Below are 18,163 nucleotides of genomic sequence, written 5' to 3' on the forward strand. Positions count from 1 at the left end.
TGCTTCTAATCACTGCTATTTCACATTTGTTCCTAATCAATAGTTAAGAAGTTTTATTTACTTTTTTTGCTCTGACTGCCTTAAGGTTCTGCTTTTTGTTACTGTTGCAAAGTTACATTTACTTTTTAGTTACTTTAGTTACTTAATTAAATTAAATAATTGAAAAAATTAAATAAAATTAAATGGCTGAGATCATTCAGCTAACTAGAAATACTTACTGCTTACAGTGTTGTAAAGAAAAACAAAATTAAGTACTTTGACATTGTACTGCATTTGAGTCTGAGATTCAGGTATTTGGAGTTGCCTTTGATTCTTTGACATTCAGCTTAAAGCTTAGTGGATACAGTTTCATCTACAATGCATTCATTAAATATCCTGCTGTCCATACTACTGACAGAGTGAACACTGTTCGCTGTTGCGGAGCGTGCGCACCACGTGACCAAAACAATCATGGCGGATGTTAAACTAAAAAAAATAGAGCAGGGATGAAGGCAAAGACAACAGAAATTCATCTGATTTCAGAACAAATCACCTTCCATTGTGTTTGAATTTGAATGGTTCCTTTTGCCCAGTTCTCTCTCTCAAACTCTCAGTCCCTCTGCTATGATGAGAGTGAGGCACCTTCTTATATACCTCTTTTGCCACTCCCACCTAATTAGGCACTCTACTCAGAAAAAATTAAAGAAAATTATTCTTAGGAAATATTTCATATGTCCTTCAACATTACAAGTCAATAATGTCCTTCATCACATTTACTTTAGCCACACATAATTCCCCTTAAACTATACAAAGAAAAAACAAGAAACAAAAACAAGATAAATGAAGAACAGCTGTTTCATAAGATTAACAACAATATATAAACAAACAAACAAAAAAACAAATCCCTCGGTTTGGCTGTCAGTGGAGGGGGCGTGGCTAAGACGCCGCTGGTGCTGAGCTGCTGCTGAGCTGCTGCTGGGCTGCCGTGAGTAAGCGTTTCTATGTATGTGTATGCCGAAAACTACTGATGAGTGTGCACCCGAGGTCTAAACTGTAAAAATGAAGGATGAATTGTAAGAAACTATGGTTTCACAGCGAAAAGGTTTGATTATGACGTGGACGCGCGCACCAACCAGTGTGTGTGTGTGTGTGTGTGTGTGTGCTCACGGTGTTCGCTCAGAGAGAGGGAGCCGCTCCGTCACAGCGATGAAGACAAAGTAAATTTACACGTTTTCGCAAAATATACTTTATTGAAAAAGGTGAAAAATATATTAACCGTTAGATATTTTAGTGGCCCGAGCGGACAAGTGAAAAATAAAATCTTGTGGTCCGTACTGCTCGAAAAACAGGACCGGGCCAGCGGACAAACGGCTATGTCGAGCCCTGAGGTATGATCACTTTTAGCTCTTATAAAACATTAAAAACGTAACCATAGAACTCATCACTGGGATTACTTCAAAAATATTTGGCATTTTCCTAATTTTGTGCAATACCAACAGTAAAAACTCAGCTCTTAGAGCTAATGGAAGAATTTCAAAGATTTCAGGTTAAAAACGAGCAACGAGAAAACCGGGTGGACATTCTGGAGAAAAGACTGGACGATGTGGAACAACAAGTAAGGATGAATAATGTCATTCTCACTGGATTACCAATCAAACCTGGAGCGAAGCTAACAGCAGGAGCAAGCACTGCTAATGCTAATGCTAGCGCTAGCGTAGCTAGCAGTGCTACTACGGAGCGCGGTGCAGAATCTCTCGATCAGCAAATACATTCATTTCTCACACCTAAAGGGATTTCCCTGGATCTCAATACCATGGAGACCTGCCACCTGCTCCCCAGGAGAAAGGAGACGGATAAACCAGCGATCCTCATCAGGTTTGTGAATCACAAACACAAGCTAGCTCTGATGAATCGGCGTAAAAATCGGAAAGGATCGGCTGTTTATCTGAACGACCATCTGACCAGAAGGAATGCTGAAATCTCCAAACATGCACGGCTTCTCAGGAAGCAGAAGCAGATTGAGAACACTTGGGTTAAAGGCTGCAGGATTTACGTCAAACCACTCGGTCCACCGGACCGGTCCAAGGTTCTGGTTGAGAACACCATGAAGGACTTTGAGATGTGTCTTATCTCGGTCGTCTGAAACAACATGGAGTAATAAACCAAAGAGCCAAATAATTTCAAGAAATATGACGCCTGGATTCATCACTTTCTCCAAAAGTCTGAAGTGACCTGATTACTCAGCGGAGAGTTCTGACCTGCAGACAAGTTGACCACAACCCGGCGCCGCTGATGTCAGCTGAAGAAGCATATGGACCTGAATTTAATGTCTGCAGACATAATATTGAAGAGAACTATAAACTCTGTTGAAACCCAGAAGAACAGCTGTTATTCAGCAGAAGAAGAAATGCCAACCTTGGACAATCGACAGATTATGGACCCTTTTATTTTACTTCACAGCATTACTTTATCATAAAAATATGTAAAAAATAAATGAATAAATAAATAAATAAAAATACAAAAAATAATAAAACAAATGATTAATCAATTAATGAAAATGGTTAAATTGATTGACTTTTATTGAAATTACTTCATTTGATAATTTGATAAGTTGATTCATGATTTTTCCTAATGTAGCATAATTTTGCACATATTTTTAACTTTTGATACTTGATGAAATTTTGCTATGAAAATTCCTGAAACAGTGTTATGTCTATTTTACTGATATAGTATTATTTTTTAATCAACGTTGTCAACATAACTCACTGGAAATCCAAAATACTTCCACACCAGCGACTTCTGTGAAAGAAGAGGGGATTCGAGTTCTGTCGATGGGTCTCCATGCTATCTTTTGAGTGGCTGTTAAAGGAGGTTGACTCGCAGCACTTCTTTTTTTTCGTGACCCTGTTTCCTGTGACGTCATTTCCGGGTGAGCGTTACCCAGCACTATTCGTGCTTGACTACTGTTCTCTTGTTTGGCATTAGCCTGACTACTATTGCTTACTCTAAGGGTTATCTGGGTTAATATTCACATCTAGCACCTTTTAGTAGCGATACACTACTGTTAAACCGCTTGCTGTTCACTTTCTCATTTTGCTAAATAAACCACTTCTCTTTACCTAAACACCGCTAGCCTTAGCTTAGAACCTAGCATGCCCACCACTCCTTCCACCTTTCCCTCTCTCTCCTGCTCCATGTGCCATATGTTTAGTGACGATCCTGCCTCCTTTAGTGAAGATAGCGGTAGGTGTGTTAAGTGTAGTCTTGTGTTAGACTTGGAGGCCAGGCTAGAGCAGTTAGAAGCGCGGCTCCGCACAGTGGAAGCTAAGCCGGCTAGCCAGGTCGTTACTCGTAGCGCGGGCCGCGCTACCAGGGCTAACCCAGTTAGCACCCCAGCGTTCTCCCAGCAGCCAGGACACAGTCAGGGGTTTGTACTGGTTGGGAGGAAACATAGTGCTAAGCGCAAAGACTTAGAGCACCCGAGACTCCACGTTAGTAATAGGTTCTCCCCCCTCAGCGACACACCCGCTGAACCCTCAACTCTGGTTATAGGCTCTTCTGAAGTTAGAAACGTGGAGCTCCCAGCGGCTACAGTCAGGTGTTATCCGGGGGCCAGAGTTGGTGACATCGAGGGGAACTTTAGGATGTTAGCTCAGAGTAAGTCCAGGTTCCGTCGAGTCGTGATCCACGCAGGCGGTAATGATGCCCGACGGAGGCAATCAGAGGTGGTTAAGTTAAACGTAGCTTCGGTGTGTAAACTGGCTAAGACGATGTCCGACACTGTAATTTTCTCTGGTCCCCTGCCGAACTTAGTCAGTGATGAAATGTACAGCCGCTTTTCATCATTCAACCGCTGGCTTTCTAGATGGTGCCCAGAAAACGGCGTTGGTTTTGTGGATAATTGTAGCGCATTTTGGGGGAAGCCCGGTCTCATGCGGAGAGATGGTGTCCATCCCACTCGGGACGGTGCCTCTCTTCTTTCTAGAAACATTTCTGCTAGCCTTAGTCTGTCAACCTGACAACCCAGAGACGAGACCCGGGCACAGAGCAGCAGTGTAAAACGCTCCTCTGAGCCTCCCTTAGTGCTGGTGCAAAACACACGCAGGGAAAGTCAAGCAGGTCCTAGCTTTAGCTTATGTGCTGAAAGACGAATGAAAGGAGCGCGTCATAGAAACCTTAAAGTGACAGACAGCAGTTCTCACAAACAGAACTATGATGTCATTAAATGCGGTTTATTAAACATTCCATCCATTTCCTCTAAGTCCCTCTTAGCCAATGAGTTAATCACTGATAACAACCTTAGTTTACTGGCCTTAACAGAAACTTGGCTCCAACAGGATGACTATGTTAGACTGAATGAAGCAACCCCCCCCCCCCCCCCCCCCCCACTTATGCTAACTATCAGAAATCCAGAATTTCAGGGAAAGGAGGTGGTTTGGCAGTAATATCACAGTCTAGCTTACTTCTCAGCCCTAAAGTTAAAAATGCTTATAATTCATTTGAAAGTATCATATTGTCTATAAATCACCCAAACAGGAAGACTCGAAAACTTGTTTTATTCTTAATTATTTATCGTCCCCCCGGCCCATATTCAGAATTTTTAATTGAGTTTTCGGACTTCCTATCGACTATTGTCTTAGATTCTGATCAAACTATAATATTAGGGGATTTTAATATTCATGTTGATGACCCCAGTGACTGTCTAGGAAAGGCTTTTGCAGCTTTATTAGATGATGTTGGTTTCACCCAAAGTGTGAATGAACCCACTCACTGTCACAAGCACACCCTGGACCTTGTTTTAACCCATGGTATAGAGATCAGCCAGCTGAGTGTCCTTCCTCTTAACCCCATCATTTCTGATCACTTTCTGATTAGCTTCCAGTTTAATTTAGAACATGATACTGCCCCAGTGAATAAGAAACAACTTAGAAGAACCTTAACTGACCATTCTGTGTCTGAGTTTAAACTCACAGTTCAGCCAGTACTTAGTGACATTGTGAGCAAATACTCTGAGACCAGCTCCCATAGTATCAGTCCTAGTATAAATGACCACTTTGTTAATGATGCCTTACAAGCCCTCAGGAGTACACTCGATGTTGTTGCCCCCCTGAAACCTAAGTTCGTTAGACAAAACCGAGTAGCACCGTGGTTTAACGCTGAAACACATTCTCTTAAACAAGAAACCCGTAAGTTGGAAAGACAATGGCGCCGCTCCGGTTCAGAGCAGTCTCTGAACATCTGGAAACATAGCCTATTAAATTATAAAAAAGCTCTGCGTAGAGCTAGAAGCCAGTACTATTCAACCTTAATATCAGAGAATGGAAACAATCCCAGATTTGCTTTTAGCACTATTGCTAAATTAACTCGCAGTCAGAGCTCAGTAGAACCACATGTTCCTGTTTCTCTCAGCTCTGATGATTTTCTTACATTTTTTTATTGTAAAATCTCAAATATTAGACATAAGGTAAATCAAGTTATTCCTACTATCAGCCCAGAGCAGGCTGAAGCGGTAGAAGTGGAGGCATCCATAGAAACCTCTGTAACATTAGACTGCTTCACTATTGTGGATCAAGTAGAAATAGCATCAATTATTACGTCCTCCAAATCCTCAACGTGTCTGTTAGACTCAATTCCCACTAGACTTTTTAAAGAAACTTTTCGCCTAATTAATGATCCCATATTAACAATGATAAATGCCTCTCTGGAAACGGGTTACGTGCCGCAGTCTTTTAAATATGCAGTTGGTAAACCTCTTCTGAAAAAGCCCAGTTTGGATCCTAACATCTTGGCCAACTATAGACCGATATCAAACCTGCCCTTTATTTCTAAAATCCTAGAAAGAGTTGTAGTTAAGCAGCCTTACTGTCACCTACAGGACAACAGCCACTTTGAAGACTTTCAGTCGGGATTTAGACCCCACCACAGTATGGAAACTGCACTAGTTAGAGTCTCTAATGACTTGTTATTGGCCTCAGAAAAGGGTCTACTTTCTATTCTGGTCCTGTTGGACCTCAGTGCAGCCTTTGACACTATCGACCACAGTATTTTACTCCATAGACTAGAGCAGGACATAGGGATCAGAGGATCTGCTCTCCAGTGGTTTAAATCCTATCTGTCTGATAGGTATCAGTTCGTTAATGTAAATGGCCATTCCTCTCAGTGCACTCGAGTTAACTACGGAGTCCCACAGGGCTCAGTCTTAGGACCCATCCTGTTTACGCTATATATGCTACCCCTAGGAAACATAATCAGGAAACACAGCATTAATTTTCATTGTTATGCCGACGATACTCAGTTGTATTTATCCATGAAGCCTGACCAGAATGACCAGATAGAGAAACTGAACGCCTGCATCAGTGACATCAAGACCTGGATGACAATTAATTACCTACTCTTGAACCCAGAAAAAACTGAGGTCATTATACTTGGTCCTAAAAACCTCAGAGATGCTCTGTCTGCTCAGATAGTCTCCCTGGATGGTGTAAGCATAGCCCCCAATTCCACAGTTAGAAACCTTGGGGTCTTATTTGACCAGGATTTATCATTTAAGGCTCACATATCTCAGGCATGTAGAACTGCATTTTTTCACCTGCGGAACATTGCTAAGATCAGAAATATACTTTCTAAGAGTGATGCTGAAAAACTCATCCATGCATTTGTTACGTCGAGGCTGGATTACTGTAACTCCTTGTTAGCAGCGTGTCCTAAGAGTTCCTTAAGAAGTCTCCAGCTTGTTCAGAACGCAGCAGCTAGACTGTTAGCAGGAACTAGCAGAAGAGATCACATCACTCCTGTGTTAGTTTCACTTCACTGGATCCCAGTTGATTCTAGAATTAAGTTCAAGATCCTCCTGTTAACCTATAAGGCCTTACATGGAATGGCCCTGTCCTATATTAAGGACCTCATAGTCCCTTACCATCCAATGAGAACACTTCGCTCGCAAAATGCAGGACTGCTTGTGGTTCCTAGAATTAGTAAAAGTATGGTTGGAGGTAGAGCGTTTAGCCACCAAGCCCCTGTCTTATGGAATAAACTCCCAGCTCACGTAAGAGAGGCAGATTCGGTTTCTACATTCAAAGTTAGACTGAAAACATTCCTCTTTGGACAGGCTTATTGTCAGACTAGTCAGTATTCAGAGATTATTTAACTTAATGTTAATTGTTTAAATTAAACTAAATAACAATAACTATTTGTTTTAAATGGCTGCTAGAAGTTGAAGCTGGGGTAACTATGGTGCACTGGGGCTCTGTCCTCTTTTCTGTCCTCTTTTCTTTTCTCGTCTACCTCTACACTTCCTCTCTTCTCTATCTGTGATCATCATTTATCATTTAGTTCTCCATGCCTCTGTTTGGTGCAGTACGATTCATGTATTGTCCCTCTTTCCCTCTCCCCTCCTGGGGAGTGGGAGTGCTTCCAGATTCCAGTTGGCCCATCCGCGCTCCTGTTCCTGACTGTGTACCTCGTCTCTGCTCCTGCTCCTACACCTGGCTGTGGTTCCTGTCTCCGGCTCGACTCGCGCCCCTGACTGTCCCCAACCCCGGCTGGATGAAGCTCGTCTGCTGGACTTTAAATATGTAGATGTAGAGTTAGATAAGTTAATTCTTCTCTATGAGTTCTGGTAAATCGCCTGTCCGTCCTGGGGGAGGATCCCTCCTTCATGTGGGCACCCCTGAGGTTTCTTCATTTTTTTCCGGAATCCGTTTTTTTTAGGAGTTTTTCCTTACCGCGAAGGGGGGTCTAAGGGTATAGCTTAGTCAGTTTGTTAGTTCATTTTAGTATTTTCCTATTGACTCTTTGTATTCATGATCCTTTTGAGTTCATGTTTTACTTCAAAGCCCATCGAGACGACTGTTGTTGTGATTTTGGGCTATACAAATAAAATTGAATTGAATTGAATTGAAAAACTTTATTAACAATTACACTCGCAGCTCTTCAACACATGTTTTTTTCCGCTTGGCAAGTAACCAGATGCAGCATGGGGGCGTGGCAGCATCGACAATTCCATTTTTTAATTTGAAGTTCGAGACTGTGACTTAATTTCGATCGATTTCGATTTATAGTCGAAATCGTGACACCCCTTATAGAGAATAATGGAAGAACTTTAAATGTGACCTGTGTAAATCATTTAACATTTAATTTAAATTAAATATTGACACTTTTAATGATATATTTGCTTATTTATTTCAAATTTTACAGAATTTGTCACATTTATTTAATTATTTAATGGCGTCTATATGTATTATTTCAATGAGTCTCTTGTGGTCCTCCAGACTCCTTAGACATTTTCTCCAATGATCACAGAGTTTATTGATGTTTGATGAAACCCATAACTCCTGGAAACGTATAAAAGGCTCCTTGTTGTGTTTGTGTTCCTGCAGTTCTCCCCCAGCATTGGATGACTGAAGAGGAAGATCTCTGCAACCAGCAGAGGAACTTCAGGGTGGAACAGGAAGAACCAGAACCTCCACAGATTCAAGAGGAACAGGAGGAACCAGAACCTCCACAGATTCAAGAGGAACAGGAGGTACCAGAACCTCCACAGATTAAAGAGGAACCAGAACCTCCACAGATTCAAGAGGAACAGGAGGAACCAGAACCTCCACAGATTAAAGAGGAGCCAGAACCTCCACAGATTCAAGAGGAACAGGAGGAACCAGAACCTCCACAAATTCAGGAGGAACCAGAACCCCCACAGATTAAAGAGGAACCAGAACCTCCACAGATTAAAAAGGAACAGGAGGAACCAGAACTTCCACAGATTCAAGAGGAACCAGGGGAACTCTGCATCAGTCAGGATGAAGATCAGCTTGATCTGAAGCAGGAGACTGATACCATGATGGAGATTCGTACTTATGAGGAAGATGAGAACAGTGAAGCAGATCTAAAGAATCAGCAGAGCTTTAATGTAACTGATAGTCAGGATGAAGAAGGAAACCAACATGAAGAATCAACATCAACTACAGATGAAGAGACAGAATCAACATCAACTACAGATGAAGAGACAGAATCAACATCAACTACAGATGAAGAGACAGACCCACAGAACAGAGATCAGAGGAAGAGGAGGGACAGAAGTCATGTCCAAAGTGTGGACAGCTCTCACATGTCAGCAGGTCAGTGTGACTCTGATCTTCATCTCCACACTATCGGTATGTTCACTTCAACAATGGTTCTATCTTGAGCTTCAAGCTCTCCAAACATGCAGTCCATCAACAGCGTGTCCTGGAAGAGTCTCTTCTGTCCCTTCCAGTTGAAAAGACAGAAGACATTGTTGGTCAGTGCAGCCCACAACATTCTTCAAATCAGATGATCTTAGTTAGTCCCTCCAGCTAACGACAAACAGGAAACCTTAACAGATCAAAGAGAAAATTGTTAGCAGATAAAAAAGTCCAATCTGTTTTGTCGTCTGTGGTTCTAAGTTTGTAGTTCAGTTCTTTTCAGCAGATTTCTCTGTCAAACCCAAAATCCATCTAAACCTCTTTGATGTCTCCAATTCCAGACATTCAGACAGATTCTATTTCCAAAACTACATTTCAAGCTAAAACCCAAAGACAGGGTCCTGCTCATGGATCTGCAGACAGAAAAGATTCAAACCTGAACACATCAGTGAAAAACTGCTTAGTGTCAGAATTGTTCTCCATCTTTTCTGGACTGATTCTTCCTCCAGTGCAGCTTCATCTTCATCAAACTGCTCCTCATTGGTGGGTGGAAACACAACAGGGAGGTTTTTCTGTGTCCAGTTCAGCTCCATGAATGTTCAGGCTGTTTAATGTCAGTGATTTCAGTTTAGAAAAACTGCATCTCTGCTGAGATTTGCTTCACTTCCATAAGAACCTCAGCAGCATCAGGATCATTTTGTTGATGGTTTGTCTGTGGAATGACATTTCATACTCATAGCTTCAGTGGAGATCAAGAGTCTGGAACCTTTAACACTAAAAGAACCATTTGATCCAGTTTCTTCCAGACCAAAACCCAACAAGAACCACAAAGTTCCACTTCACTGTTTAACAAAATACTTTTTATTTTTGTTTTTCTGACTGTTAAGACGATCATTTATCAAATGTAGCTTTTAAAAATGTCCAAAAAGTAAATTATGTCATGAGATGAATTCATTGTGTGATTAATCAATCATTACCTGTTAAGTAATTTAATGAATCTATTTTAATTTAACCCTAATAATTGCTGTAAAAAGCCTGATTTTGAGGTATTTTTATTGAAATCTGTGACATTTTGGTGAAGAAAAAGATCAAGTTACAACTAAAGCGGCTTTTTAAAATTGTTCTTATCATATCAGACTCCCAACCTCTACGTTTATTATTTTTTAACCTCCAAAAACTGTTGCCGGTGAGATGACAGGCGCAGAGATGTGGGCCCATCTGTGGATGAAACGTGAGCGAGTGCACACGAGTGTTGCACATGTTTATGACTGCACAGCTGTTTCTTTGGTCATGTCAGTCATGTAGCATCTAATGAATGAAATGATTGAGATTTCACTCCGGTGTTTTCGGTTCATTGACGTGTCTGGCAGTTGAGAAAATGGATTCAGGTCTTTCTATTTCATTCCAGAAACCAAGCAAATGAGCTATTTATCTGAGGGCTACATGCTATGTATCCCATCATGCATCACACTTGTCCCATAATACAAGTCAGGTCCATAAATATTGGGACAGAGACTCATTGTCAGCATTTTTGGATTTGAATCAAAGATGTGTTCCTCCACGGCTAATGTTTTTAGCACGTATTAGCCTAATGCTAACCCTGCTTGCAGCAAAGAAAGAAGCACTGGCCGTACGGATTTAAAAATCATGAGCGAGCAGGCCCTTAATAATAATAATCATAACAGTAATAAAAGCACATTTAGAAGATCGTTTCCAGCAGGTTCCTGCTGATTTTGCTGTTCCAGGACAGCTACAGCCCCATGAACAACGCTAACAGATTTCATCATGCTAAACTTTTGGCGTTTGCTGGTTGGACTAACACACACTGACATCATCCCCCCTCATCCCCCCTGAAATGCTAACTGGAATTGAGTTTTGCAACACTATTCGCAGGGTGGATGTGAAAACATAAATCCCCTCTTTGCCTTTTGGTTTTATTTATGGCACAGAATAAGCAGTGTTTAAGTAGAAAATGAAAAAGTATTTTGAAGGATTGGTCTTTCAATTTAAGTTTGAGTCATTTGATTCAGTCACATTGTGAAAATGAAAAAGCATTTCTGTTAATCCATTATAATTTTTAAATTAGACATTTCTAACTGAATTTTGCAACACATTAACTAAAGAACTTTTTGAAAATAAAATTTCAAATATACGGAGCCCATGTCCTGACATTAAAAAACTAAAATACATCTCGTTCCCACAGATTAATATCTTTTTCCCACAAGATAATATTCTGTTCCCTCGAAATGATTCATTTGTGCGAACGAAATAATTAAGTTGTGTGAACGGAATATTTATTCACGTCATAAGTCATTCATAAACATAAATATGCTCTCCGTCCGACCGCAAAAGACACTTTCAGCTGTAACTTCCATGTCTCTGTGACCCACATTCATTCAAGAAAGGAAAAAGAAAAACAAGAATGATCAATTTATTATTGAATATAAGAAAAAATATCATAAGATTTCTGATACCTCGGCTTGCTGCTTTGCCATATGACTCACCAGACCTAGCTCCACCGCGGAGCTCTTTTGCTTGTCATGCCGGCATTCGGGCTGCTGGCTGGCCAGTAGACAGACAGCCAGCTGATATTGTAGTTGAGGGTCAAATAGGAATAATAATACCCTGGACTTATCTTTTATTAACATACTCTTTAGCAGTCGCTTTACATTCGAGAGCTATTGGGCTACATGCTACCTCCTAGCGGATCATTTTTCCTGTTATTCATAGACACAGATGTGAGTAATAGTTGGATTTACAGCAGATATCTTCACATTTCTGTCTGTGTGTGTCTCATTACATTGCATTCAAGATACGGAGGATGTTTAGAGATCAGATTTACTTATTTTAAAAAGCACAAAAGAATCGGTAATCACGTTCATTCACATCCTGGTACTCTCTCCGACCATCTTGCTGCAAAAGCCGCTTTCTGCCGCTACTTCCGTGTCTCTGTGAGCATTTAATAGGGGTAAAAATAAAAGCAAGAAGGATCAATCTATTATTGTCTCGATGAAAATCAGAAAAAATATCATAAGATTAGGCCGGCTGCTTCACCTACTGGACTGGCTGTGAACAATATCCCGTCATGCATCACGCATACCCAAGATGCATTTCGAACAATCACGGTCTCCCTGTAACTGAAGTGTAACAACAAGACCAATGATTGCAAACCAGACAAGGCAGAGACATTTTTGTGATTGGCTACTCCTTTACTCAGACATAAGCAGCAGCACCCTAACTACATCGATCGAAGTCACTTCAGCAAACGTGACGCTGCAATGCACACCCCTCAACACTAGGGGGAGTATGCACCCCAGCACATCGACAGTGTTACCAGAAGTGGTGGTGTTGCAGGTAAAAATGGCTTTGGGTGGTTTTAGGGTCAGTTCTGTGTTAATTTGACACATGAACCCTCAAATTAAAAAACAGAGTGGTCCATGTTTGAATCTTCTGCAGCAGACAGATTGTTTGTCTCTATGTGATCCTCTAATGTCAGCAAAGCTGTGCAGATATCGCTGAAATATGTAATCTCTCTGACTGGAACACCACAGAGCAGGTATCTAGAAACACGAGTCGATTACCAGGGATCAGCCAATGTTTAGATCCCACCCACTTTCACTGATTGACAGACACTCATTCTGCTGGAAAAACTCTTCATGACATGAATAAGTCATTGTGAAAAACAGCAAAGTGAAATAAAAACAAAGCTACTTTGGAAAATATTGATTTAGAAATCAGAGTTTCTGAAAAAAAGACATACAATTATAATAACATTCAACATGATTAAAATGAATATTTTAAAATTCTGTTTTAAAATAATGAACTGATTTTTAAAGTAAAATGAAATATGTTATAAAATGGCTAATTTAAATTTAGCCATTGTTTTTGTCCATGTTGACACATTTTTACCATATGAGCTGCCAGCAGCACCTCCAGGCTAACACGCACACATAAACACACCCACCAACACCACCACAGGCAAGTTTCTGACCCCGATTGATGGGGCCCCAGACCTCAGTCCTGGAGATGATTTCTAAATAAAATAAATACAATAATAGACATGTGAATGTAACTTTATTAGCAGCATATTCCTAATATAACACAGCTGGTGTTGTGCTGAAAAAAGCCTCAGAGACTGTGTCAAACATTTCCTATAGAGTCCTGGATCTATACTGTCAAAAATGGCAAGAATCCAAAACATTTTATTTTTTTTCAGACTTTTTTCCTGTTTATAATTTCATATGAAAATAATTAGAGACAGAATCAGGTTAAAAGAACATTTTCTGTCAGTCCCTCTGTCCCCTTTCTAGTCCATCTGTCCTATTTATTTCAGCATGATTTAATTTGAGTATACAGTTATATAACATTAAAGACCTGTTCGTACCATTTATGAAGTACTTATCTGCATTTTCATTTCCTTAAAAAAAACAAGAAAATATTATTTTCTATCTTTAACTGGTTCAGACTATTTATTGACTGAAACAGCTCTCCTCATGGGGGGGGGGGTGTTGGGGGCCTTTTTCAGCACAGTTTTATATCGTTGTGCTAAAGAAAACAAAAAAAATTATTTTAAAAAATTTATCGTTTTTTTATTGTGCATATTCTGAATGATACTACAATATTTCTTATTGGTGCTTAACAATAAACAAAGTCACCACAACATATAAAAGGGCCTCTACTTGTGTTTCTGCAGCTCTCCCCCAGTGTTGGATGACTGAAGAGGAAGATCTCTGCATCCAGCAGAGGAACTTCAGAGTGGAACATGAAGAAGCAGAACGTCCACAGACCAAAGAGGAGCAGGAGAAACCAGAACCTCCACAGGTTAAAGAGGAACATGAGGAACCAGAACCTCCACAGATTAAAGAGGAACAGGAAGAACCAGAACCTCCACAGATTAAAGAGGAACAGGAAGAACCAGAACCTCCACAGATTAAAGAGGAACCAGGGGAACTCTGCATCAGTCAGAATGAAGATCAGCTTGATCTGAAGCAGGAGACTGATACCTTGATGGAGATTCCTACTTATGAGGATGATGAGATCAGTGAAGCAGATCTAAAGAATCAGCAGAGCTTTAATGTAACTGATGGTCAGGATGAAGAAGAAAACCAACATGAAGAATCAACATCAACTACAGATGAAGAGACAAAATCAACATCAACTACAGATGAAGAGACAAAATCAACATCAACTACTGATGAAGAGACAGATCCACAGAACAGAGATCAGAGGAAGAGGAGGGACAGTAGTCATGTCCAAAGTGTGGACAGCTCTCACATGTCAGCAGGTCAGTGTGACTCTGATGTTAGAAAAAATCCCAAGAAGACAAATCTTGGTAAGAAATGTAAACAATCTCCAAATGAAGAGAAGCTTTCCTCTATCAAGTCTGGTAAAAACGTAATAATAATTACTAACCTGTCTGACTATATGGAAACTGGGTCTGATGAAAGATGTTATATCTGTAAAGAATGTGGCAAAAGCTTTTGTGACATATCTCTGTTCAAAATTCATGCAAGAATCCATGCAGAAGATAAGAGATTTTCTTGTAAAGAATGTGACAAAAGTTTTAATTACATATCTCATCTCAAAGCACACATGAGAACTCACACAGGAGAAAAGCCTTTTTCTTGTAAAGAATGTAAAAAAAGTTTTAGTTGTGCATCTCATCTCAAAACACACATGAGAACTCACACAGGAGAAAAGCCTTTTTCTTGTAAAGAATGTAAAAAAAGTTTTAGTCATGTATCTAGTCTCAAACAACACATGAGAACCCATACAGGAGAAATGCCTTTTTCTTGTAAAGCATGTAAAAAAAAATTTGGTTGTATATTTCAACTGAAATCACACGTGAGAACTCACACAGGAGAAAAGCCGTTTTCTTGTAAAGAATGTAAAAAAAGTTTTTGTGATGTATCTACTCTCAGAAAACACATGAGAACTCATACAGGAGAAAAGCCTTTCTCTTGTGAAGAATGTAAAAAATGTTTTAGTCAAATATCTCATCTCAAAAGACACATGAGAACTCACACAGGAGAAAAGCCTTTTTCTTGTAAAGAATGTAAAAAAAGTTTTAGTCGTGTATCTAATCTCAAAAGACACATGAGAACTCACACAGGAGAAAAGCCTTTTTCTTGTAAAGAATGTAAAAAAAGTTTTAGTCGTGTATCTAATCTCAAAAGACACATGAGAACTCACACAGGAGAAAAGCCTTTTTCTTGTAAAGAATGTAAAAAAAGTTTTAGTCGTGTATCTAATCTCAAAAGACACATGAGAATTTGCAAGACTTTTTCTTGACAATTTAAGGATTTAGTGTAAACTCTAAATTCTAAACTTTTTCTGATAAGAGGTCGACCTCTCAACCTCTGTACCACAGCAGAAGACTTGATTCTACAGGGGAAAAGTTCTGTTTTTCAGAAAAATCAAATATTTTAAAATACGTTTTTAATGCTTAAAACTTCTGGGGTGAAACCTCAATGTTCTAATGCAGTGTTTTTCAACCTTTTTTGGGCCACGGCACACTTTAACCTTGACAAAAATCCCGCGGCACACCAGCATCCAAAAAAAAAAAAAAAAAAGGAGAAACTCATCGTCTGTATTCATCTAAAGCCCTCTGCAATCTCACATGCATCTTTGTGATAATTGTGGCAGAAAAAGCTGGAAGCTGCAGCTGTTTTTTTTTTTTTAATAAAACGTGTAATAGAAGGTAAGTTAGAAGATTTAAACACTGTTTGACGTGAGTTCGTTGTTTCAAGACGTTAAGAGGAGAGGCTCATTGTGCACCGAAACTTTTACTTTAACCCAATGCATCATGGGAGATGTAGTGAAAGAATCCGCCGAATGCAGAAAGACTAACGTATCTGAACTTCATTGTTTTGTTCTCTTGTTCCACGGTCTGACACCGGATTCTAGGGAAAGCTACACCGCTAAAGACGAGCTTTAGCTGGTATTATTGATAGAACTGAGCGACTTTATGAGCTAAATTGGAACAAGGAAGTTGAGACTTTAACCACTTCTGATTGGTCAGACTGATGACATGTGATTGAGCCTTCAAAAATGATTGGCGGAGACAGTTAAAGGGGCGGGACTTTTCCGAAACAGCTTAATCGCGGTTCCGTCATTCTTATCAAAATGACTTTAATAGAATCAAATAAACACAAAGAAAAAAGTATTTTATGATCTTTCATATTCCTAACTACTCAGTGTTTTATTAGGGCCTGTTTGGATGAACAAAGAGCTGAAATCCTGGAGATGGAAAATGTTTTTAGATCAGTTAATGAGGGCAATTTCCCACGGCACACTTGAACTTCTCCCACGGCACACTGGTTGAAAAACGCTGTTCTAATGAACTCCATAGCAACCTGAGCTTTCATTTCATGTACACAGAGCCACAGGCTGCTGGCCTCCACACCATATTGATGCAGTAACTTAATTAGAGGGAGGCACAAGTGAGCGTAGAAATGAATTTTTCTAAAATAAAAAATAAAATAAAACACAAATAAAATTAAAGCCGCAAGCGGCGTTGTATGGCCCGCAGACGCAACCCGCCTTCCACGCCCAACTCTACGCACCACCGCCTCCATGCCCAAATTTACGCACCACCGCCTCCCTCACCGCCCACTTTTGATAAAGGCTAATAAAAACGGCATTTGCTAATTATGCTAACTATGCTAACTATCCTAATGTGGCTAAAAGTGCAAGCATAGCGATCAGCATCATCAACTGACTCAGGAAAACACATTTTTAAAAATGCTAATTATGCTTACTATGCTAGTTATGCTAACACAGCTAAAAGTGCTAGCATAGCGATCAGCATCATCAACTGACTCAGAAAAACACATTACCTAAAATGCTAATTATGCTAACTACGCTAGCTATGCTATTGTTGCTAAAAGTGCTAGCATAGCGATCAGCATCATCAACTGACTAGAAAAAACACATTCCTCCATTGGTGAGAGCTATATGTCATAAGTTGATTAAAAAACCCACTTTTTCCAAAATGGCAGCTTTTCTGTTGATTTTATCTCCATAGCAACCATTTTATGTTTTGGTCCCCTTGGGAGGACGAACAGGTTGACGTCAGTTTCGGACAAATCGGTAAAAGTAAACTTTTTGTTGTCCTTAGCAACAGTGGTTTTATGCTAACCACGCCCACATTCCTTATATGTCCATATCCAGTGTTTTTCAATGTATTCTGTTTCAGGCATTAATGCATGCATTCAAATTTCACAGTAATCCTTTGAAAAACATAGGAGTAATAACAGTGCGCCACTTAGCTAGTTCGCCACGCGCACGCCGTTCAAAATCTACAACTTCTAATTCCAACGTTTTTTCCACAGTAGCTTGCCATTGATGCCCAACGTTGGTTATTGGTTTCGTTCAGCCAGCTACTCTGGACAACATTTTGTCCAGAGTAGCTGGCCGTTGGTGCCCGAAAAGTTACGAGACGATTGATGAAAATTCCAACGACGAGTTTTCGTTTGTATCTGGTGCTAAAGGTGCTTTTTTGAGAAAATTCCAGATGGCGGCCTTTTCCCAAGGTCAAAGGTAAACGACACTTCTAGGGTGTTTGTAGACTGGAGCTGGCAGCAAGTGTGTGCAATTGCGTGAAAATCGTTCAAACAAAAGTGTCTTTTCCCCATATTGTGGGAAAACACGAAAATCGCCAATTCTCAGAGTTCGCCACAAAATGGCCGCCAAGCCGTAGGTCGTGTGGCCGTCCCATAATGATTTCAAAACATCTTTGGGATATCCCCGACACGTGTGTATTGGTTTGGCGACTGTATTTTGAAGTACATTTTGTTCGGCCCCATACGCGATTTTCGGCCCATTCATTTTTTTGACGGGATCGCTGGCCGTGATGTCATCGTCTTCGGGGGGGTGACGTTGACTTTGTGGAAAATTCATTTGCAATTTATCCCAGGTGTGTGCACGTTTTGGTGACTTTTCGAGCATGCGGCGGGGGTCAAATTCTCGCTGAAAGGCGGCGAAGTCGTCGTTCCAACTGCGAAAACAATATGGTCCTTGCAGTC

The 18,163-nt window shown here is 40.3% G+C and overlaps 1 protein-coding gene across 2 annotated transcripts in view; it reads left to right on the top strand.

Annotated features, from left to right (window-relative positions):
• Positions 1 to 224: 224 nt before the first annotated feature.
• Positions 225 to 18,163, top strand: part of LOC144988858 (uncharacterized) — a 65,995-nt gene continuing 48,056 nt past the window's right edge. The window contains exons 1-2 of one of the 2 annotated variants that reach the window (XM_078940002.1): positions 225 to 9,092; positions 13,831 to 15,809. In XM_078940002.1, the coding sequence (XP_078796128.1) occupies positions 8,375 to 9,092; positions 13,831 to 15,428 (2,316 nt within the window). In that variant the 5' untranslated portion in view covers positions 225 to 8,374 and the 3' untranslated portion in view covers positions 15,429 to 15,809. Of the gene's footprint in view, positions 9,093 to 13,830; positions 15,810 to 18,163 lie in introns of those variants that run through there. The other variant, XM_078940003.1, reaches the window with a different exon arrangement.

The sequence above is a fragment of the Oryzias latipes genome, chromosome 2 (assembly GCF_053564925.1).
Source record: "Oryzias latipes strain Hd-rR chromosome 2, Olatipes_Hd-rR_3.1".
Classification (NCBI taxonomy): domain Eukaryota; kingdom Metazoa; phylum Chordata; class Actinopteri; order Beloniformes; family Adrianichthyidae; genus Oryzias; species Oryzias latipes.